Below are 27,773 nucleotides of genomic sequence, written 5' to 3'. Positions count from 1 at the left end.
GAGAATGCACTCCTTACCCAGGCCCCCATCCCCTTGTTGAAGGCTGCACGCAGCCCCAGCCTGCATGCCTGGGTGCTCTTGTCCTTTCAGGGCTCTTAATCTGATTTCTCCAGATTGAAATCAAGCCAGTCAAGATGTTTTGTTTGGCCTGCATAATTTTTTTTAATGTTTTTAATTATTTGCCAATATTTAAAAATGAGGAGATTTCCTATAAACTCTCAACGTCCAGCCTCTCCTGAAGCAGTGAAAGGTCTGGCAACACGGAACCTGCATTCCAGCATGCCAGCCATTGGCAAGCCCTGAGCAGCAGCTGTAGCAGCTGCTCTTTCCTTAAGCCAGGGCGTGCAGGCTCCTGCTGCTTCACTCATTTCATCATCTCATGGCCCAGCTTTGTGGCAAGATGCTGGATCCCACATTTCCTAGATGTGGCTCAGGTAGCTTCTCAGGAGCAGTCTTCTCTTCCCTGGTTTCTTAGTTATCAGTAATTTTCAGTTGTCCATCTGAATGGCTAAATGGTCATGGAGCCAAATGCATTCATGGAGACCTAGATCATGATTTGGAAAATTTTTATTTTTGTTTTTAGGGTTGAAAAGACAACCCAAATTGTGGAAAGTGGGTATATAACATCGTTGTTGTATTAGTCTAGTTTCCTTTTTAAAAAAAAAAAAAACTCTTCAAAAACACCAATGAAAACTGCCTAGACAATATGGTATGTAGACTGACAAACAGGAGATCTTTCTTAGTTTAAGGCCCAACTTTAGAATCAATATTAATAGCTAAGTTATTTAGTTACCTATTCTGCTAAGCACTGTCCTTAGCATCTGAAAATGTTTCTTTTGCACTTCTCAATAATCTAGCTAGGTAGACTATACTTTTACAGTTGCACAGAAGTGGAAATAGACCCCTAAGAAGTAAAGTAACTTGCACCAAGTCATAGCTAGTGAGTAGATGAATTTGGTTTCAACCCCAGGTCTTCTGATTTAAAGTCTGGCATCTCTCCATTACCTCTGTGACCTGGGGTAAGTCCTAGTTAGAATGAAAACCCCTGTATCTTCTTCCATAAGAAGTGAAACTTTCTTTTCAATAATTCAATTTGGTATTTAATATTCAAGCTTCAACGAGAACCATTTGCACCATTTTTCCCTGCCTTTTGGAGCTCAAGAAAAAAGGGAATATGTAAGTTGTAAAGTATTCCATAGACAGCTATAGTGACTGCAGTTTCGTGGCATATTCATTATGTGGCTTTACTGGATGAAACAGAATCAGATTACAAAGCTGTCATTTGCAAAAGTTCTGAGAACCTCGCATGCCCCATTGAAGAAGATTTTATTTTAACTTTAATCAGAATTCAATTTAAATAATTGAGTGTTTTTAGGCAGAATGGCTGTCTGAAATGTAATGTCTTCTTAAACTATTAGATTGTATTGACTTAAAGGTTGAGTACATGTGAAAGACCATATCCTTTGGAACGGCCATAGAATAATACTCAGCTTTAATTTCATATGAGATAAACATATTCAGTTCAGAATACTATAAATATGTAAGCCGAAAACTGAATTGTGAGTAAGTTATTAGGTAACACTAAACATACATAAAAATTCCATTATGTATGTTTATGTATGTTTATGTATTTTTATGTATGTTTTATGTATGACCCCCAAATTATTGGGGGTCAGTTTCTCACCTTTTGTTTGACATTCCTTAGACTTTAGCACCATGTCTAATGATTTCTACTTTTCCTTGGGTTTGCTGATACGATTGTCTTTACTAAGATTTTTATTATACTGATTTTAAAATGAATTTCCATGACTTTGTTGAATTTTATTGTACAGCTATTTAATCAGTGTATCCTGAGTCATATGTAGAAGGCACTGTGTGTGCTGTGGTACTGTGTTGAGGCAGCTGTGACTCCTCCTAGAGAAGTGTGTCTTGTCTGAAAAAAAAAAAAAAAAACCCCATCATTGTCCTTCCTCTCCTTCTCAGCTTGGAGAAATTGCGTTTCTCCTTTAAGGTTCAGATGAAAGATGACCTCTTCACAAAACTTTTGTGATCACTACCTTCTGTCCTCCTCTCCTTCCCTCATTAATTTCTTCTTCGTCTGTGATCTCTTAACAGTTTTTATACCTTAAAATGCACTTAACACATTTTATCATAGGTAATTGTATGTAGTTCTGTGAACTTCTTGCAAGCAAATGTTTTTATTACAAACCTTCATCTGCACAATAAACACGATGCCTGTCACATAGTAGGTCCTTATAAAGAGGCAGAGGCTAAAATCACGCAATTAAAACTACTTTTGTTTTATCACAAATGGATCATGCGATTAAACTTTGATTAAATGAGAATCTGTTTTTCTGCCTGTTGCAGACCAGTAAAAATATTTGAAATGTACTTTTCATTTAAATTTTCATTTCATTCAAATGAACATCTCATTTACTTTTAGATATTTTCTTGGCTGCCCATGTGTGTTTGCCTTGTTATATGGTGATACAATGGCTAATGACCCCTCTGGGACAAGGTTTTAAACAGTAACTTCTACTACTCTGCTAGACAAGGCATTGAGAGGTTTGGGAGTAAATTCCAGGGTCACAGCACAAGATTAGTCCTCAGCTGAGAAGGGACAGCTGATCCTGCCCCAGGCACTAGCCTGTTGCTAAACAAGAGGACTACACTGCTGAGGGTAGCTCAGTCCTGACTTCAGACACTAATGGTGTAACTACTTGAGCCATGTAGGTTCCATGAGGCTCTATTGATGCATAAGATATCCCCACCTTGGAGAGGCTGTGATATAGATAGGAAGAAATGACGTGCAAATATCACGTCACATCACATAGAGAAGAAAGCAATTATTGCCACTAAGAACTTGCCAGAGCAATAAGAACAATGTGAAATGGGAATACTTTTAATAGCGGATGGTGTTCTTGCAAAGCTTAATTAAGATAATGCAGTGCTGTGGGGCCCAACTTGTGATAGTGCTCAGCCAGTGTTAGCTGGCTCCTTGAGGTTTCAATCAAGTGTGCAGGTATTTTAGAGAGAGGAGATATTTCTGACCAGGGTTAGGGAAGGTTTCAAGGAAAGTTGAGGTTCAGTGAGGGCCTTAGACTTGGTAGCAAGGATGTGAAATTTTCAACTCTAGTCTCCAGAAGGGAAAGAAGAATCAGCTGATGATAATTGACAAAGCCTCCATTATGTAACCATTTTTACAAATTCCATTAATTGATGGCTGATTATTATTATTATGAATAATAAAACTAAGTCCACCAGAAAATGATTGGATCAGTCCAGCTATATACACATTGGTGGTATCTGATGAATGCCATCCTCCTTGTTTTGACAGATGGAATGCAGAGCTGGGAAAACTAGGCTATTTTTGGCCTGCAAGCTGTATTTTGTTTATCTCCATCCTGCTTCATAGAGGCACATTATTTCACGTAACTTGATCTGAGGTGTTAACCAAATTCCCTCTTTCTTTAATCTTCTTCTAGTGACGCCATGGTTTATCAAATTTAATAAGTTCCTCTAATTTTTCTTTGACTTAAAATATTACTTATAGGCGTTTTCCTAATATATTTTATCAGTTTTATAATTGCAACATAAAAATAAATACATAAGTAGCCTCCTTAAAAACGTCTAGAACTGCAGTGAGTAGAGAAAAAGGGGAGTGAGCCTTCCATTTCTGCATTTTATTATCTTACACCTAATGAAAAATTCTAAAGCTTTTTAAAGATTCTCGTGTGATCACAGTTTGGCTTTCAGCACTGTTGGAGCTGTTTAAAATTTGTGTTTTAATAGGTATCTATACACATGCCTACACAATCTTATATTTTTCAGTTTTTATTTATCTCCTGGAGTACTTGCCTTAGAAGTATTTTTTTTATAAGTAATTTCCCTTATCTTTGACTGCCTTTCTCATCAAAGATCATTATGACTGCTTTGGAATTCTTTTAACTAGTTTGCAACTTAAGACTCTTACGTGGGATAAGGACAGTGATTACTCCCTTTCCTGTCTTCAGCAGTTTGCTCTGAGTTGGGCTTCATAGGTGTGTACCCTGGCCACAGGCAAGGCCATCTCTGGATTTACTACCAATTCATTCTAATGATCACTTTATGTCTTTTCGTCAACCATTCCTCTTTTCAGGACCATAGAAGCAAAGAGATATACACACAGGGCAATAGAGATTAATCTCATCTCTACATTGTACAGATGAGGGAAGAGACTTAGAAAGGCTTTAATTTCACAAGATGACCCAGCAAGTTAGTGATTTACAGATTGTGGTGGTTTTGTATATGAAAATGTTTAACATATTAGAGTAATAATTTATTGGTACTTGTGGATAGAAAAGGCTTTTGAAACTTATTATGATTGCTTTGCACTTATTATGTCTCAGAATTTATTGGCAAACCAACAATGTAGGACAGGTTCCTCGGACAGAAACTCAGCATGGGAGCAAAGGCCCAACCCTGCCTCAAACCACAGGTTTTTTTCCCCTTTGGGAATATGCATAAAAAAACACTGACAAGTAGGAAAGGAAATTGCCTTGTCTTAATTCACTGGGCTTGGGTCTGGAGCCCACTGCAGAGAACATTAGGAACCCAGAATTAGTGCCCGGGTGCAATGGCTCCTGCCTGTAATCCTAGCACTTTGGGAGCCCCAGGCAGGCAGATTGCCTGAGCTCTGGAGTTGGAGACCAGCCTAGGCGACACAGTGAAATCTCATCTCTACTAAAACACAAAAAATTAGCCCGGCATAGCGACATGCGCCTGTATTCCCAGCTACTCGGGAGGCTGAGGCAGGAGAAATGCTTGAACCCGGGAGGTGGAGGTTACAGTGAGCCAAGACTGCGCCAGTGCACTCCAGCCTGGATGATAGAGCAAAACTCCATCTCTTAAAAAAAAAAAAAAAAAAAACCTAGAATTAGTGAAGTATCACACCAAAACAGGCCTCTTTCTGCCCACCTTTATTCTCATTAGCAAAAAGAGACTGTCCTCTAGAATGTGACCTATCCAGACCCTCCTCCCAGGAGAGGAGGGAATGGAAGGGAAGGACCTTGCTGACATATAACCTGGGGCCCAAGGGAAAGTTGCACCTGAGAAACCCTGGACAGCAAGAGAACATTGCTCTGTAGCAAGGGCAGGCTGCAAGTTGGGAGAAACACAGCAGTGGTGCCCTAAGCAAATTGATCAGGCCAGTATCATGGACTGGGGGAGTGGGGAAAGGCTGGAACATTCTATGAACTTCTAGCATTAGGATTAAACCAATACTTAAAGCTGGATGGGATGTGGAGATGGCAGACCTGGAAGGGCAGAGGAAGGCATGGGCAAGTAAGGGTGAGAAGCAACCATCCTAGCCCTAATTGGCTTCTCCTGGTAAGCTAAAAATTAGCTGGTGGTTTTGTTACATAGGACTCTAAAATCAATGAATCTTTCTCTTTTACAAGTGACTGAAATGATAGTTAGGCAATCAGTTATAAATCTATATGCTTTCTTAGGCCAGGCTGAGTGGCTCATGCCTGTAATCCCAACACTCCAGAAGGCCAAAGCAGGAGAATCACTTGAGGCCAGGAGTTTGAGACCAGCCTGTGCACAATAGTCAGACCCTGTCTCTACCCCCCACCCCCCCCCCAAAAAAAAATCAGAAAATTAGCTGGGAGTGCTGTCGTGTACCTGTAGTTCTAGCTACTCAAGAGGCTGAGACAGCAGCATTGCTTGAGCCCAGAAGGTTGAGGCTACAGTAAGCTGTGATACCCCACCTGTGATTGCACCACTGCATTCCAGCCTGGGCAACAGAATGAGACCCTGTTGCATAAAGCATTTTTGGCTTTTTTTTTTTTTTTTTTTTTTTGAGACAGAGTCTCACTCTGTTGCCCAAGCTGGAGTGCAGTCACACTATCTCGGCTCACTGCAATCTCTGCCTCCCGGGTTCATGCCATTCTCCTGCCTCAGCCTCCCAAGTAGCTGGGATTACAGGTGCATGCCACCACACCCAGCTAATTTTTGTAGTTTTAGTAGAGGTGGGGTTTCACCATGTTGGCCAGGCTGATCTTGAACTCCTAACCTTAGGTGATCTGCCCACCTCGGCCTCCCACAGTGCTGGGATTACAGGCATGAGCCACCGCGCCTGGCCATTTTTTTGCATAGTCTTCATGAAAAGCTGTTGCTTTTTGAGAGACAGAAAAAAACACCATGTAATTCCAAATAAACTAAATTATTATTTTTCTCTATTGTATTATTTTATTATTATTTTCCTTCTGTATACAAGAAATGGTGACAGGAAATATTTCTTTGGAAATTAAGGTAATAATGGGACAAACTGGAGAGGCCTAGGATATGAATCAGACCAAGGTGGGATAATATCTGGAGTATGGGCACAGATGTCACAAGGAGATCTAGCCCAGAAGGCGGAGCACAGAAACTGATGGTGGTCTGAGTAGGTCATCATGAGAGTCTTTGCATGTAGGCAGAGACTGCATTTAGAAATCTCAGCAGGTGGGCTCTCAAGAAAAGCAGGTGTCAGAGCCCCAGTCTTGGGACTGGGCTTTCGAGGGAGTCAGGGAGTTAGGAATTTTGTCCTATAAGGACTGGGGTACTACATAGGCATTAACACAAGGAATGAGACATGGAAATGAGGCACAAAACCTATTAACAGAAATTGAGCCCAACATGCAAGCATAATTGGTAGAAAAGTAACTTAACACAGAGATCCCAGCTTTGTAATAGAAGGACTGGATCCTTCTGCCCAAAGTTGGGATTAACCTGAACAGGTCTGTATACAGCCCTGCCGGGAGGTACCATTACAGTGACCATTCTACAGATAGATGTACTAGAGTTTGGTGAGGCTAACTCTAGCTCTCACAGTGAGTGAGTGGTGAAACCAGGCAGGAACCAAGCTATCTGCTCCCGGAACAGTGCTCTGCCGTTGCACTAAAGTGCTTGCTGATCTCAAGGGCTGTGACCTTGGGGAAGAGTAGAAGGTTTGTTGAGCACCTGTTGTGTTCCACACATGGTTCTAGGCATTTTTTTTTCTTTTATTATTATTATTATTATTATTATTATTATACTTTAGGTTTTATGGTACATGTGCGCAACGTGCAGGTAAGTTACATATGTATACATGTGCCATGCTGGTGCGCTGCACCCACCAACTCGTCATCTAGCATTAGGTATATCTCCCAATGCTATCCCTCCCCCCTCCCCCCACCCCACAACAGTCCCCAGAGTGTGATGTTCCCCTTCCTGTGTCCATGTGTTCTCATTATTCAATTCCCACCTATGAGTGAGAATATGCGGTGTTTGGTTTTTTGTTCTTGCGATAGTTTACTGAGAATGATGATTTCCAATTTCATCCATGTCCCTACAAAGGACATGAACTCATCATTTTTTATGGCTGCATAGTATTTTAAATGTATGGTAGTTCCCCGTTTGTCAGTGGTTTCATGCTCCTTGGTTTCAGGTCCCCACAGTGTCAACCATAATCTGAAAATAGGTAAGTGTAGTACAATAAGATATTGTGAGAAGAGAGAGAGATCACATCCAAATAGCTTTTATTACAGTCTATTATTATAATTACTCTGTTATTATTAGTTATTAATCTCCTAGTGTGCCTAAATTATCGTTAAATGTTATGGGGGTGTGTGTGTATAGGAAAACACATAGTATATATAGATTTTGGTACTATCTGTAGTTTCAGACATCCACTGGGGGTCTTTGGAACATGTACCCCATGGATAAAGGGGGACTACTGTACTGTTGAATTAATCTTTATAAGCCCCTGTGAGATAATTTTTGTTACTGACTTTATGGATGAAAAAATGTAAGGTTAAATGGCTTGTTCAGTGTTCCATAGCTGCCAAGTGACACAGTCTGCTATAACCCACTGCATCTGACCCTAAAGCCCATTACTACCTTATGAACTGCATTAGGAACCTCTCTTGTCCTGAGTTTCAGCTGTAAATAAGAACTAAGCTATTTTTTAGATAGAAAATGATTTTAAACAATTTAGCCAAATGATCAAATGTACAAGGTTAAAACATATGTATAAAGCCTTCTTAGAAATTGTGAACTAGATGTTTTCATGCATGTGAAGATTCAGTATTGCTTCTGTTTGACTGGCCAGGTGATTCTAGTGAGCATGGGCTTTTGTCAGACTTGAGTTTGAATCCTGCCATCACTGCTGCCCTGTGAAGCACCATGGACAGCTACCCATTTCCTTGCTCAGGACATGAGGATAGTACCACCTATTTAAAAGGTTATCATAAGGACAGGAGTGGTGGCTCACACCTATAATCCCAGCACTTTGGGAGGATCACTTGAGTCCAGGAGTTGGAGACCAGCCTGAGCAACACAGCAAGATCGCGTCTCTACTAAAAATAAAAAAAAAATTGCCAGGCATGGGCGCATGCACCTGTAGTCCCAGCTACTCAGGAAACTTTTGTGGGAGGATTGCTGGAGGCTGGAAGATCAAGACTGCAGTGAGCTGTGATCATGCCACTGTACTCCAGCCTAGATGACAGAGCAAGACCTTATCTCAAAAAAAAAAGATTATCATAAACATTAAACATAAGAATGTAACTTGCCTAGCCCAGTAACCTGGAGCATAGTTGGTAGCCCACAAGCCTGAGTCTTCTTCCCTTTCAGCTCATGCTGTCATATTTTCATGGCTGCTCCAGCACACTTATGATCTAGTCCCTCCTCCAACCCTGCCCTTCTCAGTCTCAGCAGATAGTCCTATTTCAGAGAACAAAGGCTTGCAGCTCAATATCCCACACAGTTCCTCCCCCTTCCACTTTCTTATCAGATTCTAATCTTCAACTCCGCATGATAAAATAACCATATACAAAGTTCTAACATATGCAGATTTTACCCCTTGTATCACTTTTTCATCATAACCATAAGAATTTTGGTTCAAACAGACTGAAATTTGTGAGTTATTTCTACTGGGAATAATGGGATAAAGGGGAAACTGGCAGGTTTAGAATATGAAAGCAGAAAATATCTACTCGGCTTTGACAAGCTAAGTAGGTAACTTGATGGCTGCCATTTTTATCTCAAACATACATATTATCTGCTTCTTTGAGACAATGATGGGACCAAGAAGGTAGAAAACAACTTTGAGTTATAAAATTAGAAAAGTGTAAGTGTTTGCATAGAGGGCCACAAAGAAATGATTTAGGATGGCATTGACTTTTCTCCTTTGGGTGAGTGGGTGTGAAGGCAATTCAGCTATGGAAAAACAAGCTTGGAGCCAGAGAGTAACAGAGACAAGGATGATTAATTGGAATTATATCTCCCAACCATGCTCTTTGGAAAGAGTCATCTGGATTCTGAGCTTCACCGGTCCCTTTGCCATTACTCTAGGACATCTTCCACTGAACTACTAGAGTGAACTCCCAAAACACAAATTAGACCTGGACTGGCTTCACCATTGCCTAAGATTCATGTCCAAACTGTGTCATATGGTCTAACAAGTCCTCACGGTTTTGCTCTTTCTTAATTCTACACACACACCCCACTGTGCTCCAGCCACGAAACTCACCCGTCCCAAAATATATGATGCCCTCTGATAACATTTTTTTTTAGTATGTTTCTCTGGGTAGGAAGATTTTCTAATTCCCTTTCCATCCAAAAAACAGTCCTCAAGATGTTATTTCTTCTGTGAAGCCTTTTCTGATTTCTGAGGCGAAAATAGTTACTTTCTCTTCTGTATTCTCTTAGCACTTATTCATGTGCCATTCTTGCCCCAGGGTTTAATTTGCTTAGGAACCACTCTCCCACACTGGATTATGAGTCCCTAAAGGACAGGGATCTCTTCTTCATCTCTCTTCCCAGTGCTGTAACTGGCATGTAATAGCCACCCGATAATTATTTGTTGAATTAATAAAAGAGCAAGCAGACATATTGAATTAATAATGCCTAACTTAACAAACAGAACATATTTACTGTGGTTAAAAACATGTATCCTAGAAAAACCTCTGGAATGATACAGAGAAATTGATAACAGTGGTTTGCCTTGGGGGAAGGAAACTAGGTGGTTAGAGGATAGGAGAGGGGGAGAGAGAGAGCCTTTTCACCAGATGTCCTATAGTACATCTTGAATTTTGTACCACATGCATATATTGTAGCATTGTAGACCCAAAACTAGTCTAATTTAATATTTGCGCATGTGGCAAAACAAACACATATCAAATAATTTCATACTTTTTTTGCAAACATTTTAGATTGTTGGTAGAAGTTTATGATTCAGTTGTCCTTTGTTACCAATATCCGCTCTCATCTGGGTTTCATTTCGGTCTAGAGTTATATTGTTGTTCAGAAACCGGGCTATGCCTGAGATGGCAAATAAGGACCCACTGAACTGTGTTGAAACCTTCAAATCTTAACAAATACTTTGAAGCCAGAGTGGCTGAACAACAGTCCCTTCTCTCTACCGTGGCCTCATTTCTACTTTTGAGGTCTTGAGGGATTAGCTGGTTGGGCAAAAATCTGATCACTGAGAACCCAGCATGTAGGATTTTTAAATTCTTGCAAGGGCTGTGCATATGTTGGCTTCCAGGTCTGGAGTTTAGAGGTATATTTAGATCAGGCAAAAAGTGGTGGATCAGGCGTATGTAAATTTGGCATCCTACGTATGATGTAATTAGAATTATAGGTGCGACCAAATTCGTATGGTTCTCTTTTCCCAGTGTCAGAGTGGTTAGTGATGTATTTGTCTGAATTATCCTTTTTAAGGTGGCCTAAACATGTCTTGCATTCCAGAGGTTCTGTTTCTGCACCATTTTGTCCTGTTGGTATAAGAATCTTAAGTATACTTCTGACATGGATGGACCGTAAGCAGAGTAAGTGCTGTAATGAAAGTGCTGCAAGTATGAATCCCAGCTAAGCCAGCCATATGATTTTACCTCTCCGAATTTGTCTTAATTGACAAAGTGGGGATAATATGACTAATCTCATAGGACTCCCCCCATAGGATTTTTAAAGGATTAAATTAGGTATGATTGGTAAAGCACCTGTCACATAATAGGAATTCAACAAATGCTAGTTCCCTTTCCACTGCCCTGAATAACTTATTAGTTTATCTAGATAACAGATGTTTTTGCATAGTGAAGTGCAGCTATGTTAAATTCCTAGTATTGAATGTATGAAAGACGAAAGTCACTCCTCCTGAAAAAAATGTTCCTTGTTCCTTGTCAGTAACTTACTTGTTTTTTCTTATTGTGCACCATAAGTGTTTCTCAAGTGTTTAACATCAAGCGATGTTAAAATCTTACATCACTTGGATTTTGTCATATGATATTATCTTTGATTATCTTTTACTAAAATATACGTAAAAATTCTTATGATAATTAGAAGTACATCTTAAAAAATGAAAAACGAACACCTTTCACAACAAGAAGAATGTTTATTTGGGAATTTTGTGCTTATCCACATGGGAAGAACTCTTGAAACACCACAGAAAAAAAAATGCTAATCTGGCTTCTAAATTAAAATGTTAGAATCCTAAAAACATAACTTCAAAAGATTTGTGCTTCAAGGTGGCAAAGGCAACCTATACTTACTTCTCAAGTCAGTTCTTTTTCCCCGTGGCATTTTAAAACATGTTAATCCAGGCCCACTCATAAACCTCAGCAGCAGGGGATCATTGTTCATTGGTTTATTATGGGCAGACCAAACTGGTTTTAACTGAGCAGAGGAAGTTAATTATCGAATGTTTTAGTTGGCTCCAACAATGAATAACCAGTTCTTGTTGGACACCGTCTTAACTCACCATGCGACATTATAAGAATGGGGGCGGGAGGGGGGAGGGATGGGGGAAGGGAAATCGCCCATCAGAATCTGCAATGCGGGAATTTGCTGGGGCTGCTCTAATCTGTTTCCCAGGTTGTTCGAACCAGTTCAAGAGCAGTTAAACAAGGTTATGTAAGTGACATGTGATGTAGCCCAAAATAGTGACTGCAAACACAGGCTGCTGTTGCTGGGCAGTTGTCAACTGCTTAAAAAAAAAAAAAAAAAAAATCTTGCAGCAGAACAACAAATGGATCTTTAAAAATGAGAAAGAGATTTAAGCACAAAGTTAATTTTAAAAAGGATTTGGAGAAATTGCCTTTCTGATACTGAAAATAAATGATTTTTTTTTTTTAAATAGGGAAACTTACATTGTACATAATAAGGTCTGGTTATTCTAGAGTATCGACCAGGGGTAGTTAGTGAAGACGTACTTGTAATCAGTTTGGTGCTCTACTAAACATATAGTTCCCGTGTTTGAATGAACAGCAACAACAACCAAACCCTCAGATTTATTAATGGCTCTGGCATATAACAAATTATTAAGCAATAGATCATTCAGAGAGTGATAAATATCAAATGATTTTTATAAGTTACTGTCCCTTTTATTTAAATACTTTGTATCTTCAAGATATGAAAAAGAAAACATTTCACATAACATAGGGAGCATAAAAATAAGGTTTTAAAGGAAAACAAGATTCAGTGGTAAATTTGTTCAAGATTGTTTTTTAGAAGGAAAACAAAAACACCAGAAGAGGGTTTAAACTATGCCTTCACTGTCATCAACATTTGGATTCCCATAATGACCACATTCCCTGGGTTCCCTGCCTTTTAATGAGCTCCAGATCTGGGAAAGTAGGAATTAAGGAGCGAGATACAGAGGAAGTGGGATGAGGGGGGGACCTTAGGGCCTTTGTTAGGATTCAAGCTCAGGAGCTCACTCTGTATGTGTCCGTATTTGTGAGATCTGAATCTCAGAGACTCTGGTGTTAACTCTGTCTCTCTTCATGTCTAAGCGACCTGTAAAATAGCACATTTCCCACCCGGATTCTGAACAAATTGAGTTATAAAACAAAGGAGTGTCTGGTGGAAGATAAAACATCAACATTTGGGGGTAAATAAGTTGAAATATATGACTTAGTGATGAGAGCCAAAAGGGCCTGTCATCTGAGCCTCCATATTAGGTACAGGCAAGGGAACAGCTGGATCAGGACAGGCCTCCCCAAGACTGGAGGCTGAGCACCTGCTCCCAGAGGGAGCTCTCCCACAAAAGGACGAAGCCAATGTGGAGGCAGGCAAGCCAGATTAATTCTTCTCAAATGTACTAATGAAAGCAGACTGAGTAAAGGGGATGGAGAGAGGCCTGTGGTGTAACATCTTGGAGCTTCCTCCCCCTGGAAAAAAAGGTCAAGGGTGGGCAGAGGTGTTCCCCACTGGAGGCTCAATCTGAGGCCCCAGCACCGCCTCTCTGTGGGGACGGGAAGGAATCTGGGTACTGGGGCGGGAGCAAATGTCAATGTTCAGTGTGTTTTGATTTTCCATATTCAGTCCCCCATATGTAAAAGGCTGTGTTCCCAATGTGTGATAAGTCAGTTTTTTAAAACATAAAATTTTGGGCATTCTGTTCATAAGATGTAATTCAAGCACCTCCTTCTCTGCAAATTCTTCTTTAAAGATTCTCAAGGGTATTTGTAGGTGTCTGCTGTGGTTTGAGGGCTCCCAGAACCTGGTTCTTTTCATATCTCATAGCTAACTCTCCCTGAGAACCTCAGGGTCTTGCTTGATAAAAGGGTACTACCCTGATGATCAGCCATGTGTATGGAGGGATAGAATGTTTTCCAGATATAGGTAGAGGAGTGGGACACTGATGGGGAGTTGAAGGGGGTATATGGATCTGTAGATGTCATAGAACATGAAATTAGTGGAGCCAGAGAAAAACAGAAATGAGACTCCCTTCTAAGATTTAAAAGAAAAGATATGCCAGAAGTGCTGCCACCACCCATGACCAAGCATCAGTCAGGGTTGGCAGGCAGAGGAGATGGTGCATGCTGACTACTGTCTATAGTTGAGGATGTCTGTAGCAATGGTGTTTGTGATTTAGGACCAACCTATATCTCTCTTATATCTCTTATATCTCTCTTGTGAAGAGAGATTACAAGCAGGCAAAGGACCAATCTTCTGAGTTCTTTTATTTGTTAAAATAAACCATAAGCATATTGTCCTTCACATCCATAATAGGAACAATACATGCCAATAATAAAAACACCAAAACTAAAACCACCAGTAAACATAATCCAATGTTATTAGGTCAGATGCCTCTGACCAAGCTTTGGTTCCTTTTTCTGAAATGGTCGTAAGTTTTGCTAAGCACATCTTTGGGCTCTGGCCTGCCCACCTCCCCTCCCTGTGCCACACTGGCTCAACTCACATTGAATATGGAGCCTATAAGAGCTTGGACTTGAGAGATTAAGCAGTGAAGGGCCCTGGAAGGCCTTTAAACAGATGATGTCATAATCAGATCTGTGATTCAGGGGGAAGACTGTGCAGGCTCTACAGAAGATGGAGAAACTTCTGGGGAGGCCCAGAGCCCTAAGTGCCTGCCCTAGAGGCCGCAGTTTCCTGTGGAGTACTCCCTACGCCACTGATGGGTACAGATGGAGGGAAACACCCCTTAGCTTCATTTCAACCAAAATGGTTCTCTTTCTTTTTTTAACCTATTGATACCTGTGTAAGAGTTGTTTTTTTTTTTTTTTAATAACTTTTAAATTGAAGTTAGAATCATTTGATTTAGAAGTGGTGAATTAGTAGAGGCAGGTAGACTAGTTATAAGTCCATTGAAATTATACTGATAATATGCAGTAATACATGATAATAGTAATAATGATAATTACAGAAATACAGCGATAACAGCTACCATTCATTTTATCCTTACTGCATAACAGTGACTATTTTAAGTGCTTTATTTGGTATATTATTTTCATGATAACTCATGAAATAGGCACTTTTATAATTCTTGTTTAACAAGTCAGGAAACTGATATATGAAAAGGTTAAGTAACTTCTCCAAAGTCAGATAGTAACAGGGATTCAAACTCCATAATTCAGAAGTTTAACCAAGAGATCTTGCAATGAAGAAAGTACTGATGGATATAGATGGGACACAAAAGACACTTAGAAGGGAGAATCATCAGTTCTTTGCCAGCAGTTGAATGTAGAGGATTGTGGGGAGAAGCGGTGTAAATCATGGATAACTTGCAGCTTCTAGTTCATACAACTGCTTGTAGCTTTAAAATTGGGCATATAGCAGGCGGGAAGGGGGCTGTGTGGGGGGTGGGGATGTGACATTTGATTAGTGAACAGGGAGGGATTGAAGTGTCAGAGACATTCAGGTAGGAACATTCAGTGGACAGGTATATGCATGGGGCTGAAACCCAGAAGAGAGGAAGGGGCACTGCAGCCCGCAGGGCATTGGTGGCCTCTGGAAGTGGCTGGGCTACCAGACTGTGTGGACACTGTCTGTTCCTCCTCTGTACCCGTCCTGCCTGTGCTTCTGCCAGACCAGTTGCTTACTGAACACTTAACTGTATCTCAGCCTTCCTTGGGCTTATTCTTTGTGTGGAACACCTGTACATCTGTCCTTTCCATGTTTCATTGTATGAACATTCCTCTAGAACATTCCTTAAGGCTTACCCCAGATGCTTTCCTTCTCCATAAAGGCCGATTCATCCCCCAACTTCAATATGATCCCTTCCTTAAGTCAGAACTTATCAAGAACACATGATATATCTTTTTTTAACTTTTAAGTTCAGAGGTACATGTACAGGTTTGTTACATAGGGAGATTTATCTTAATCATTTTAATTTCCCCAACCTACTCCTAACCCCTAGAATATAAGGTCTTGGAAGAAATGGACTATGTTTTACCTTTTTATATTCTGCCTTAAAAATCCTTGTGGAATGGAATTAACTCATTGTCTGGGAACATATGTTAAATCCTAGAACCTCTTTTACTTGTTTGCCGAGGGCCTTGCTCCTCAACCTGCCTGTCTGTAAATATCAGCTACCTCTGCCTTCTCTCGTCCACAGGGGTACAGTTTTCCTCAAGGCTCCTGGCAAAATGGAATTCAGTCTCCCAGGCTCACCTTTGCTTCTGCCCCTGAGTGTATGTGCCTACTTACTTTTAAGAATCTTGATATTAAGTAATATATTAAAAAAAAGAGATATCAAGAGAAATAATACAAGGAAGTTATAACTTTCCAGAGTCTTATCCCATGCCTATAGTCTTGGGCCCTAGTCTAGAATTCTTAGCTGAGTTGCAGATAGGGCAGTCCTGGCTTTTTATCCTCTGTTTACCCTGAAGATATATTTCAACACGCTCATATCCTTGCCAGCTTTTAGAAAAAAGCTAAAGACTTAAAGATGGGTTCAGAGCTGAATGGCATTTGTCTTGGCTCAGCTGGACTCTTTTCATCTAGAGGCCTTCCTACTCAAAGGCGACATTCTGCTCCCACAGGACGCTCTTTACTCACTTAACTTTCATTTCGAGTTGATTTTTGTTCTTTGGATTTTCTCATCCTACATTTTTTTTTTTTGAGATGGAGTCTCGCTCTGTCGCCTAGGCTGGAGTGCAGTGGTGCCATCTCGGCTCACTGCAAGCTCTGCCTCCCGGGTTCACACCATTCTCCTGCCTCAGCCTCCCGAGTAGCTGGGACTACAGGTGCCCGCCACCACGCCCAGCTAATTTTTTGTATTTTTAGTAGAGACAGGTTGGTCTCGATCTCCTGACCTCATGATCCACCCACCTCAGCCTCCCAAAGTGCTGGGATTACAGGCGTGAGCCATCACACCCGGCCCCATTTTTTTTTAAGTGAGCTAACAAAATGGTTATCACTACCACCTCTACCACCTTTTTAAAATTTTTTTGGTTTTTTTCTTTTTTTTTTTTTTTTTTAGTTCTTTCTTCAGGCCGGGCTTTGTGCTTCTTGCTTTATGTGTATATTATTCATTTGAAACCCTTTAACAATATAGAAAGTAGGCATTACTCTTTGCATTTTATAGATCAAGATACCAATGCTGGAAACATTGAGCCACTTGGCTGAGGCTCTGAGAGCTCCTTATTGACTCAGGTAGGATTGAGACCCAGATGGACCCTGGTTGCGAAGCTGGTCCCCTTTTCATTGTGCTTTCTCCTCCCTGCCCTTCGTTTTTCTACTTTTCTGTTCTTATGCTATTGATGCTTAGAGACCTGCATGTCACATAATCTGTATTTTCTCAGTTGGGACCAGGCCAAGTATAACAAAAAGTTGCTTCTTGATTTCAAAATAATTGAAAATTGTAAAAGACAATTTTTATTGAATGCAGTAACTTTTAAAATAATGAGATTAACTTTTAAACACTGAATTATTCTACAGTTAAAAGCAATACTATAGTTTAAAACATTAGAAAAAAATGATACCTTCGATTTATTTTTAAACTCAACTTTGTTATTGTTTTTTAAGTCCATAAAGCATTTTTTCTTTTATTTTCCCTTTAATTTAGTTCTTCTGGTTTTCCTATAAGTCTTTCAATTTGTGTTACACGTGCACTAACTGACCTAAGCATCTTGGTACTTCATTCAAGTTTATCCTAACCTTGGAAGCTTTCTGTCTTCTAGAATGGCTGCCTTGTGCCAAAAAAGCTGCCCCAACCTCAAGCAGGAGGTACACTGAACTCGAGTACACAGATGGATGGATGACTAAAGTTCCCTGAGTCCTACTGGACAGATTTTGATTGTGTGTTGTGTTGCTTTAATATGAATTAAGGAATGAGACACATATTATATATTTGTGTAGGTGTAACTTAAATTTTTAATGTTTACACAACTAAAAATATAAACGACAAAATTTTCTGAAAATGACATGTCTCCAACAGTCTCTTACAACTCTCCTATCCTATTTGTGGAAGATGAAATATTGTTTTGGGAAGAAAATCATCCTGGGTTGTTACAGTAACAAATTTTTGAAGGGTATTTATTTTTTAAAATCCTTCCAGAACAATCCTGGCATTTGAAAGTCTCTGTTTTTGAACACCCAAAGAAGAAAATCTTCCAATGTGTTCATAAGACAGTGGCCATTTTTTTCCGTTCTGTATGCCTACAATCTAAAAAGTCTTAGTTACATTTACTGAACATTCACAGTAGTGAATCTTAGACTACAGCAGACCAACCCTTATGCAAATGATTCGTGACCTTGCAACATATTGGAGGTTCCCCATAAATACTTATTGAATTAAAACAAATTTAAATTACATTTAGTTATTTCTTTGGACTTTAAAGTTTATTCAGTTCAGTGTATATTAAAGATGAAATCTGTGGTTTTGTATTCAATCTCATACTATGCAAAAGGCACATAATGTCAGTTGTCAGTAGAAATGCTGGCTAGTAGAGTGTGCTTCTCTCAACATTCTGTTGCTTCTCATTTCCAAAGAGCATCTTCAATGTCTTATTAGACCAACAGTAAATTATGTTGCAAATTAGTATTTAGAAAACCCTTTCCTGGCCTTGAGGCACAGCAATATTATCAGACTTCCTAAATTATTCTTCCAACTCTACCTTTTTGGGAAGTCACTTTATCAATTCTAGTATGAGTTTCTTCGGTGAATAGCAGCAATAATAATCTCACCTATGTCATAGGGTTGTTCTGTGGGTTAACTAAGAACTCTAATGTAGCATTAAAATTTTATTTTAAAAGTGGAAACCTCTCTAAGCTGCTGTACAACATCATGAAACATTATATTTATCAGTTACCATTTTTACCGTGGATATTGATTGCCTTTGTGTAATTATCTACACCTACCTATATTCATTAAGAGCCTTCCATTTTTAGAAAAGGCATTAGATTATTATAATGGCAGGGTTTCATTTCTTCACTTTGATAGATTTCCCTATTCTGTTACTATTGTTTTATTGTTATTATTATTACTAAGATTTACTATAATGTTAGAGAATATACTTTAGATTAAATTATTTTAATTACATTAAGTGATGCACATTATTTTTATTGAGTACTTACTGTAATTTACTTAGTAATTCTTAAATCAAGGGAACATGATGGTACTACACTGAAGGGAGTGCTTTGGAGCTTGTTCACTACTTTGCAGTAAACAATGGGCCTCCCTCTCTTCTTTTCAATAACCCATGACTCTTCAGGCTTCATGCTCCAGTCTATGCTCACCCACCATATGATCTCACCCAGTTTTATGGCTTAAAATCACATCCATATGCTGATTACATCTCTATCCCAGCCCTCTTCCTAACCGCAGACCTGACACCTCCACTTGGATGCCCATCAGGCTTCTCTGACGTGCCATTTCCAAGACTGAGCTGGGGTCATTCTTCATAAACCATTGGCTCCTTGTGTCTTCCCCTTTTTAATTAATGACAGTTCCCTTTTTCTACTTGTTTAGCCCAAGAATCTTAAGGCCTTCTTAACTCCTCATTTCCTCTGGTCTGTCAGCAAACCCTTGCAGCTCTACTTTTGGAATACATCTAGAATCTCACCACTGCCACTGCTACCACAATGACCCAGCCCACTTTCCTCTCTCCCCTAGGTTACAATAATTGCCTTCTACCCCTGGTCTCTCTACTTCTGTCCTTAGTCCACTGCAGTCAGTTTCAACACAGCAGCCAGAGTGATGCTGTGAAATGTAAATCATATCAAGTGACTCCTCTGCTCAAAGCCCTCTAGTCTAGTGGCTTCATCTCAGAGTAAAGGCCAAAGTCTTGAATATCACCTCTAAGGACCTATGTGATGTGGCTCACATTAGCTCTTTATCTCTGTCTTTTCTTACTCTCTACTCATTCTCTTCTGCTCATTCACCCTGGTGTCCCTGCTGTTCCTAGAACATGCCAAGTAATCAGCCCTCACCTTCCTCCCTACCACATTTGCTTTTCCTTCTTTCTGGTATATGTTGTCCCCCAGATGTCCACACTGTTAGATTGAAGGATCTATAGGCCCAATAGATCTATAGACCTTTATTTAAAAATCACCTTCCATGTTCCCTTCATTTTTCTCCCTAGTGCTTATTATTATCTGACATCTTACACATTTTATCTAATTACCTTGTCTATTATGTCTCCCCCAAATCGAATGAAAGTTAAGAGCATAGGCTTTTGTCTGTCTTGTTCATCACTGTATCCCTAGTGCCTCTAGTAGTGCCTAGTACCCAGTGGGTGTTTAGTAAATATTTTTGAATAAATACTAATAAAGCTAGGCTACAATTTCATATTTTGCCAATAGATGCCACTCTCTAAGCCTGTGCTGTGCCCACATCTGATTTTTTTTAGTTCCATATTGTTTTACAGAATGAAATAGTTTAACATTTCCAATTGTGTAATTTGAAAGTGAAATTACTGTGAAATCCCAGTGAAGTCACATGTATAAATGGTGGGCAGGCATAGCAGCTTAAACAGCTGCAGTAGGGTTTTTGTTTAGATTGGTGCTGTTGTGATGTCTGCAGGAAATGTGCACTATTACCTGAACCTATGCAGCTATCAAAAAATTCAAACAATGGAGAAATACGGCTCTACTTATATGAGAACATGTTTGAAAATAATGTTATCATATGTAATCTAAAGTCTCAGCTGCATTAAGCTGACCATCTCCTCCTCTATGTTATCCACAAATCATGTATTTCTACTTTTTTGAGGAAGAGATTTCAAGGCAGGAAAGAAGTAGTTTTATATTCTGAGTATACATATTAATGTTTTGTACTAGTGTACTGTACTTTAACAGTTATTTTTTATTATTTTAATCAGGGCAACACAACTATTTATGTGCTGGAAGAAATGATTGCATCATTGATAAGATTCGACGAAAGAATTGTCCTGCTTGCAGACTTCAGAAATGTCTTCAAGCTGGAATGAATTTAGGAGGTAAGTTTTGTATTTTTAGTTTAATAAAAATTGTTAATAGGTAATGCAACACCACTAAGATCTGTGTACTCTCAAAATTGAAAACGAAGCCAACAGGGAGCAAAGGTTTCTGAAAATCTGATGAGTTCTGTTTTCATGCTAAAACATTTTAGGAGAGAAATATTTATTAGCTAGAGTCAAAAAGAGGTATGTTTTATGGCTATAGTTCTAGTGAATTTTTCAAGCCTGAGTTTGCTAAGTTTCAAGAACTAGGCACTTAACAAAAAACAAAACAAAAATGAATGACTTTTATATAAACCCATAGCTAATAGTTTTTATTGCCACATCTGTTTAGAAATTAGATCTATATGTGATAACATTACCCACATAGGAGTACATACCTAACTTTAGAGGTAAATGTAATAAAGAAAGATATATATGAAAAAAGCTTTGAAATGTTACAGAAGCTCATCAAAAGAGGGGGAGAGGGTAAAAAACTAGAACCAAATGCGAAAGTATACAACGTCCGTGGATAGGAAGACTCAGCATCCTCAAGATATAAATTTTCCCTAAGTTAATTTGTAAATATAGTATAATTCTAAGAAAAATACCAGTTGATTATTCTAAGTTCCTAAAGAATAGCCAGGAATATCTAGAAAAGACAAATAATGGGAGGAACTAGCTCTACCAGATAGGAAAACATATTATAGCTACAATAATTAAAATAGTCTGTGGTATTTGCTTATTGATTGTCAGACAGATTAACAGAAGGTCAAGAAACAGATCCAAATGATATAGGAATTTTGCACATAATAAAACTGGCTTTTAAGATCAGTGGAGGAATGAGAGATTATTCAATAGAAAATACTATGACAATTGGATAACCATCTGGAAAACCAGAAAGTTGAATACCAGCTCTTAACTATACACCAAAATAAATGCTGATGCTTCAAAGATTTAAACTTAGAAAAATAGCCACAGAAGTACTAAAAGAAAACATGAATTTTCTTAATACTCTCCAAGTAGAGAAGACCTTTCCAAATCCCACTATCTGTGGGCTTCATATTACAGATTCAACCAACCATTAATTGAAAACATTTGGTTTAAAAAACAAAAATACAAAAATACAAAATTTAAAACACAGTGTAACATATATATATAACATAGCATTCACATTGTATTAGGTATTATAAGTCATCCGGAGATGATTTAACATATACAGGAGGTTGTGCGTAGGTTATGTGCAATACTGGATTCAGGGGATCATGGTGGACAGAAGGCAGGACTAGATTGCAGCTCCAGAAAAAGCAGCATGCAGAGGCTTCCATTGTGAATTTTAGCTCCAGATCCACTGCAAGAACAAACCAGCAATCCCGAGAGGACCCACAGACCCTCTGAAGGAAGCGGACTGCTCCCGTAGGAGCTGGGAGATGCCCCAGTTACTGTGAGTGCCCCAACTGCAGACGTGGGAAAGGGAGACCCTCCTCTCCTGAACACACACCCCCACTGGAGAAGCTGAAGGTCTGTTTGTGGGAGAAGTTTCTGACTTTACCTGGAGCTGAGTCAACTTAGAGAGCCCAGTGAAATACAGCGGCAGAAGAAGCAGCAGCAAGGTCCTGGGAGCTCTCTGGGTCACCAAGCAGCCCATTCCTGCCTGACACCGCAGGGATCCATTGGGAGGGTGGCCAGAGGAGCAGGGGGTAAAACTCCACAGGGAGAAGGAATTCTCCAGCTGAACTTTGTAACAATTTGAACAGGGCGAGAAGCCTCCTTGCCAGAACTCGGGGGAGGGCCCAAATCAGGCCTGCAGACTTCACAGGCAGGGGAAGAACTAAAGCCCTTTTCTGTGGCTGCTGGGAGGCAGATAGCCTTGGGCAAGTTTTCAAGCCCCTCTTGCCCTCTCCCTGGAAACAGACTCAGGCTGTTGGGGCGGCTCAGTGGGAGTGAAACCAGCCCTTCAGTTTGCCTGGGAGCAGGGTGAGGCCTGTGACTGCCGGCTTTCCCCCTCTTCCTTGAAAACCTGCATGACTCAGCAGAGGCAGCCATAATCCTCCTTGGTACACAACTCCAGTGAACTGGGAATCTTGCCCCCACTCCCAACAGCAGCCACAGCAAGACCCACCCAAGGAGAGTCTGAGCTCAGACATGCCTAGCCATGCCCCCACCTGATGGTCCTTCCCTATCAACCCTGGTAGCAGAAGACAAAGGGCATATACTCTTGGGAGTTCTTGGGCCCCACCCATCACAGTTCCCTCAGCACACTACTACAACTGATGCTTTCTGGAAATCGCCACCTCCTGGCAGGAGGCCAACCAGCACAAAAATAGAGCATTAAACCACCAAAGCTAAAAACCCTCATGGAATCCATTGCACCCTTCACCACCTCCCCTGGAATAAGTGCTGGTATCCACACCTGAGAGACCCATAGACAGTTCACATCACAGGACTCTGTGCAGGCAACCCCCAGTGCCAGCCCGGAGCCAGGTAGACTTGCTGGGTGGCTAGAAGAGAGACAACAATCACTGTACTTTGGCTCACAGGAAACCACATCCATAGGAAAAGGGGGAGAGTAGTACATCAAGGGAACACAGTGTGGGACAAAAGAATCTGAACAGCAGCTTTCAGCCCTAGACTTTCCCTCTGACAGAGCCTGCACAAATGGAAGAAACCAGAAAACCAACCCTGGTAATATGGCAAAACAAGGCTCTTCAACACCCCAGAAAATCACACAAGTGCACCAGCAATAGATCCAAACCAAGAAGAAATCCCTGATTTATCTCAAAAAGAATTCAAGAGGTTAGTTATTAAGCTAATCAGGGAGGGACCAGAGAACGGCAAAGCCCAATCCAAGGAAATCCAGAAAATGATAAAAGAAGTGAAGGGAGAAATATTCATGGAAATAGATAGCTTAAAGAAAAAAACAATCAAAAATTCTGGAAACTTTGGGCACGCTTTTAGAAATGTGAAATGCTCTGGAAAGTCTAAGCAATGGAACTGAACAAGTAGAAGAAAGAAATTCAGAGCTCAAAGACAAGGTCTTTGAATTAACCCAATCCAACAAAGACAAGGAAAAAAGAATAAGAAAATATGAACAAAACCTCCAAGAAGTCTGGGATTAAGTTAAATAACCAAACGTAAGAATAATCGGTGTACTTGAGGAAGAAGAGAATTCTAAAAGCCTGGAAAGCATATTTGGGGGAATAATCGAGGAAAACTTCCCCGGTCTTGAAGGAGACTTTAACATCCAAATGTAAGTAGCACAAAGAACACCCAGGAAATTCATCACAGAGAGATCATTGCCTAGGTACATTGTCATCAGGTTATCCAAAGTTAAGACAAAGGAAAGAATCTTAAGAGCTGTGAGACAGAAGCACCAGGTAACCTATAAAGGAAAACCTATCAGATTAACAGCAGATTTCTCAGCAGAAACCCTAAAAGCTAGAAGGGATTAGGCACCTATCTTCAGCCTCCTCAAACAAAACAGTTATCAGCCAAAAATTTTGTATCCAGTGAAACTAGGTATCACATATGAAGGAAAGATACAGCCATCTTCAGACAAACAAATGCTGAGAGAATTTGCCACCACCAAGCTACCACTAAAAGAACTGCTAAAAGGAGCTCTAAATCTTGAAACAAATTCTGGAAATACATCAAAACAGAACCTCTTTAAAGCATAAATCACACAGATCTATAAAGCAAAAAAAAAAGTTAAAAATCAAAAACAAAACCAAAGTATACAGGCAACAAAGAGCGTGATGAATGCAACGGTACTTCACATTTCAATAATAACATTGAATGTAAGTGGCCTAAATGCTCCACTTAAAAGATATAGAACCATAGAATGTATAAGAATCACCAACCAACTATCTGCTGCCTTCAGGAAACTCACCTAACACATAAGGACTCATATAAACTTAAAGTAAAGGGGTATAAAAGGCATTTCATGCAAATGACACCAAAAGCAAAGAGGCATTGCTATTCTTATATCAGACAAAACAAACTTTAAAGCAACAGTGGTTAAAATCCTAAACATATATGCACGTAACAGTGGAGCTCCCAGATTTATAAAACAATTACTAATAGACCTAAGAAATAAGATAAACAGCAACACAGTAATAGTGGGGGAGGTCAATACTCCACTGACAGCACTAGACAGGTCATCAAGACAGAAAGTCAACAAAGAAACAATGGATTTAAACTATACCTTGGAACAAATGGACTTAACAGATGTATACAGAACATTTCATCCAGCAACTGCAGAATACACATTCTATTCAACAGCGCATGGAACTTTCTCCAAGATAGACCATGTGATAGACCATAAAACAAGCCTCAATAAATTTAAGAAAATTGAAAATATATCAAGCACTCTCTCAGACCACAGTGGAATAAAATTGGATGTCAACTCCAAAAGGAACCTTCAAAACCATACAAATACATGGAAATTAACCTGCTCCTGAATGAGCATTGGGTCAAAAACAAAATCAAGATGGAAATTTAAAAATTCTTCAAACTGAATGACAGTAATGACACAACCTATCAAAACCTCTGAGATACAGCAAAGGCAGTGCTAAGAGGAAAGTTCATAGCCCTGAATGCCTAGATCAAAAAGTCTGAAAGAACACGAACAATCTAAGGTCACAACTCAAAGAACTAGAGAAACAAGAACAAACCAAACCCAAACCCAGCAGAAGAAAAGCAATAACCAAGATCAGAGCAGAACTAAATGAAATTGAAACAAACAAACAATACAAAAGATAAATGAAACAAAAAGCTGGTTCTTTGAAAAGGTAAATAAAATTGATAGACTATTAGCAACATTAACCAAGAAAAGAAGAGAGAAAATCCAAATAACCTCACTAAGAAACAAAATAGGAGATACTAAAACTGACACCACTGAAATACAAAAGATCATTCAAGGCTACTATAAACAACTTTACACACATAAACTAGAAAACCTAGAAGAGATGGATAAAGTCCTGGAAAAATACCATCCTCCTAGCTTAAATCTGGAAGAATTAGATACCTTGAGCAGACCAATAACAAGCAGATTAAAATGGTAACTAAAAAGACTGAAATGGTAACTAAAAAATTGTCAACAAAAAAAAGTCTAGGACCAGATGGATTCACAGCAGAATTCTATCAGACATTCAAAGAATTGGTACCAATCCTTTTGACACTATTCCACAAGAGAGAAAAAGAAGGAACCCTCCCTAATTCATCACCCTAATACCAGAACCAGGAAAGAACATAACCAAAAAAAGAAAACTACAGACTGATATCCCCGATGAACATAGATGCTAAAATTTTTAACAAAATACTAGCTAACTGAATCCAACAACATATCGAAAAGATAATCCACCATGATCAAGTGGGTTTCATACCAGGCATGCAGGGATGGTTTAACATATGCAAGTCAATAAATGTGATATGCTACATAAACAGAATTAAAAACAAAAAAATCACATGATCATCTCAATAGATGCAAAAAATGCATTAAACAAAATCCAGCATCCCTTTTTGATTAAAACTCTTGGCCGGGCATACTGGCTCATGCCTGTAATGCCAACACTTTGGGAGACTGAGGTGGGATGATCATCTGAGATTAGGATCTCAAGAGCAGCCTGGCCAACATGGCAAAACCCCGTCTCTACTAAAAATACAAAAATTAGCCAGGGGTGGTGGCGTGCACCTGTAGTCTCAGCTACTTGGGGAGGCTGAGGCAGGAAAATCGCTTGAACCCAGGAGTCGGAGGTTGCAATGAGCCAAGATCGCGCCACTGCACTCCAGCCTGGGTAGCAGAGTGAGATTCCATCTCAAAAAAAAAAAAAAAAACAACTCTCAGCAAAATCGGCATACAAGGGATATACCTTAATGTAATAAAAGCCTTCTGTGAGAAACCCGCAGCCAACATGATACTGAATCGGGAAAAGTTGAAAGCATTCCCCCTGAGAACTGGAACAAGAAAAGGATGCCCACTGTCACCACTCCTCTTCAACATAGTACTGGAAGTCCTAGCCAGAGCAATCAGACAAGAGAAAGAAATAAACAGTATCCAAATTAGTAAAGAGGAAGTCAGACTGTCACTGTTTGCTGATGATATGATCGTTGACCTTGAAAACCCTAAGGACCCCCCTAGAAAGCTCCTAGAACTGATAAAAGAACTCAGCAAAGCCTCCGGATACAAGAATAACATACAGAAATCAGTAACTCTTCTATACACCAACAGCAACCAAGCAGAAAATGAAATCAAGAACTTATCCCCTTTAACAATACCTGCAAAAAAAAATAAAATAAAATATGTTGGAATATACCTAAGAAAGGAGTCTAAAGACCTCTACAAGGAAAACTACAAAACACTGCTGAGAGTGTTTTGAAAGAAATCATAGACAACACAAACAAATGGAAACACATCCCGTGCTCATGGATGGGTAGAATCAATATTGTGAAAATGACCATACTGCCAAAAGCAATCTACAAATTCAATGCAATCCCCATCAGAATACCACCATCATTCTTTGCAGAATTAGAAAAAACAATTCTGAAATTCATACGGAACTAAAAAAGAGCCTACATAGTCAAAGCAAGACTAAGCAAAAAGAACAAACCTGGAGGCATCCCATTACCTGATTTCAAACTATACTATAAGGCCATAGTTACCAAAACAGCATAGTACCAGTATAAAAATAGGTATATAGACCAATGGAACATAGTAGAGAACCCAGAAATAAACCCAGATACTTAGAGCCAACTGATCTTTGACAAATAAACAAAAACATAAAGTAGGGAAAGGACATTTCAACAAATGGTGCTGGGATAATTGTCTGGCCACATGTAGGAGAATGAAATTGGATTCTCATCCCTCACCTTGTACAAAAATCAACTCAAGATGGATTAAGGACTTAAACCTAATACCTGAAACTATGAAAATTCTAGAGGATAATATTGGAAAAAACCCTTCTAGACATTGGTTTAGGCAAGGATTTCATGACCAAGAACCCAAAAGCAAATGCAATAAAAACAAATATAAATTGTTAGGACCTTATTAAACTAAAGAGCTTTTGCACAGTGAAAGGAACAGTCAGCAGAGTAAACAGACAACAGAGT

General features: G+C 39.5%; 1 protein-coding gene and 1 long non-coding RNA gene across 5 annotated transcripts in view; one reads left to right on the top strand and one right to left on the bottom strand.

The window, feature by feature from the left end:
• LOC129035741 (uncharacterized) overlaps positions 1-26,315 on the bottom strand; it is a 37,849-nt gene extending 11,534 nt beyond the window's left edge. The window contains exon 1 of the long non-coding RNA XR_008502310.1: positions 22,219-26,315. This is a non-coding gene — a long non-coding RNA (uncharacterized LOC129035741). The remainder of the gene's footprint in view (positions 1-22,218) is intronic.
• NR3C2 (nuclear receptor subfamily 3 group C member 2) overlaps positions 1-27,773 on the top strand; it is a 358,928-nt gene that overhangs the window by 224,533 nt on the left and 106,622 nt on the right. For all 4 annotated transcript variants that reach the window (XM_054486513.2, XM_054486512.2, XM_054486514.2 and 1 more), the window contains exon 4: positions 20,571-20,687. In XM_054486513.2, coding sequence (XP_054342488.1) covers positions 20,571-20,687 — 117 coding nt within the window. The remainder of the gene's footprint in view (positions 1-20,570; positions 20,688-27,773) is intronic.

This window comes from Pongo pygmaeus, chromosome 3 (assembly GCF_028885625.2).
Source record: "Pongo pygmaeus isolate AG05252 chromosome 3, NHGRI_mPonPyg2-v2.0_pri, whole genome shotgun sequence".
Lineage (NCBI taxonomy): Eukaryota > Metazoa > Chordata > Mammalia > Primates > Hominidae > Pongo > Pongo pygmaeus.
Note: the sequence above shows the minus strand (reverse complement) of the source record. Positions and strands in the feature narration are given on the sequence as shown.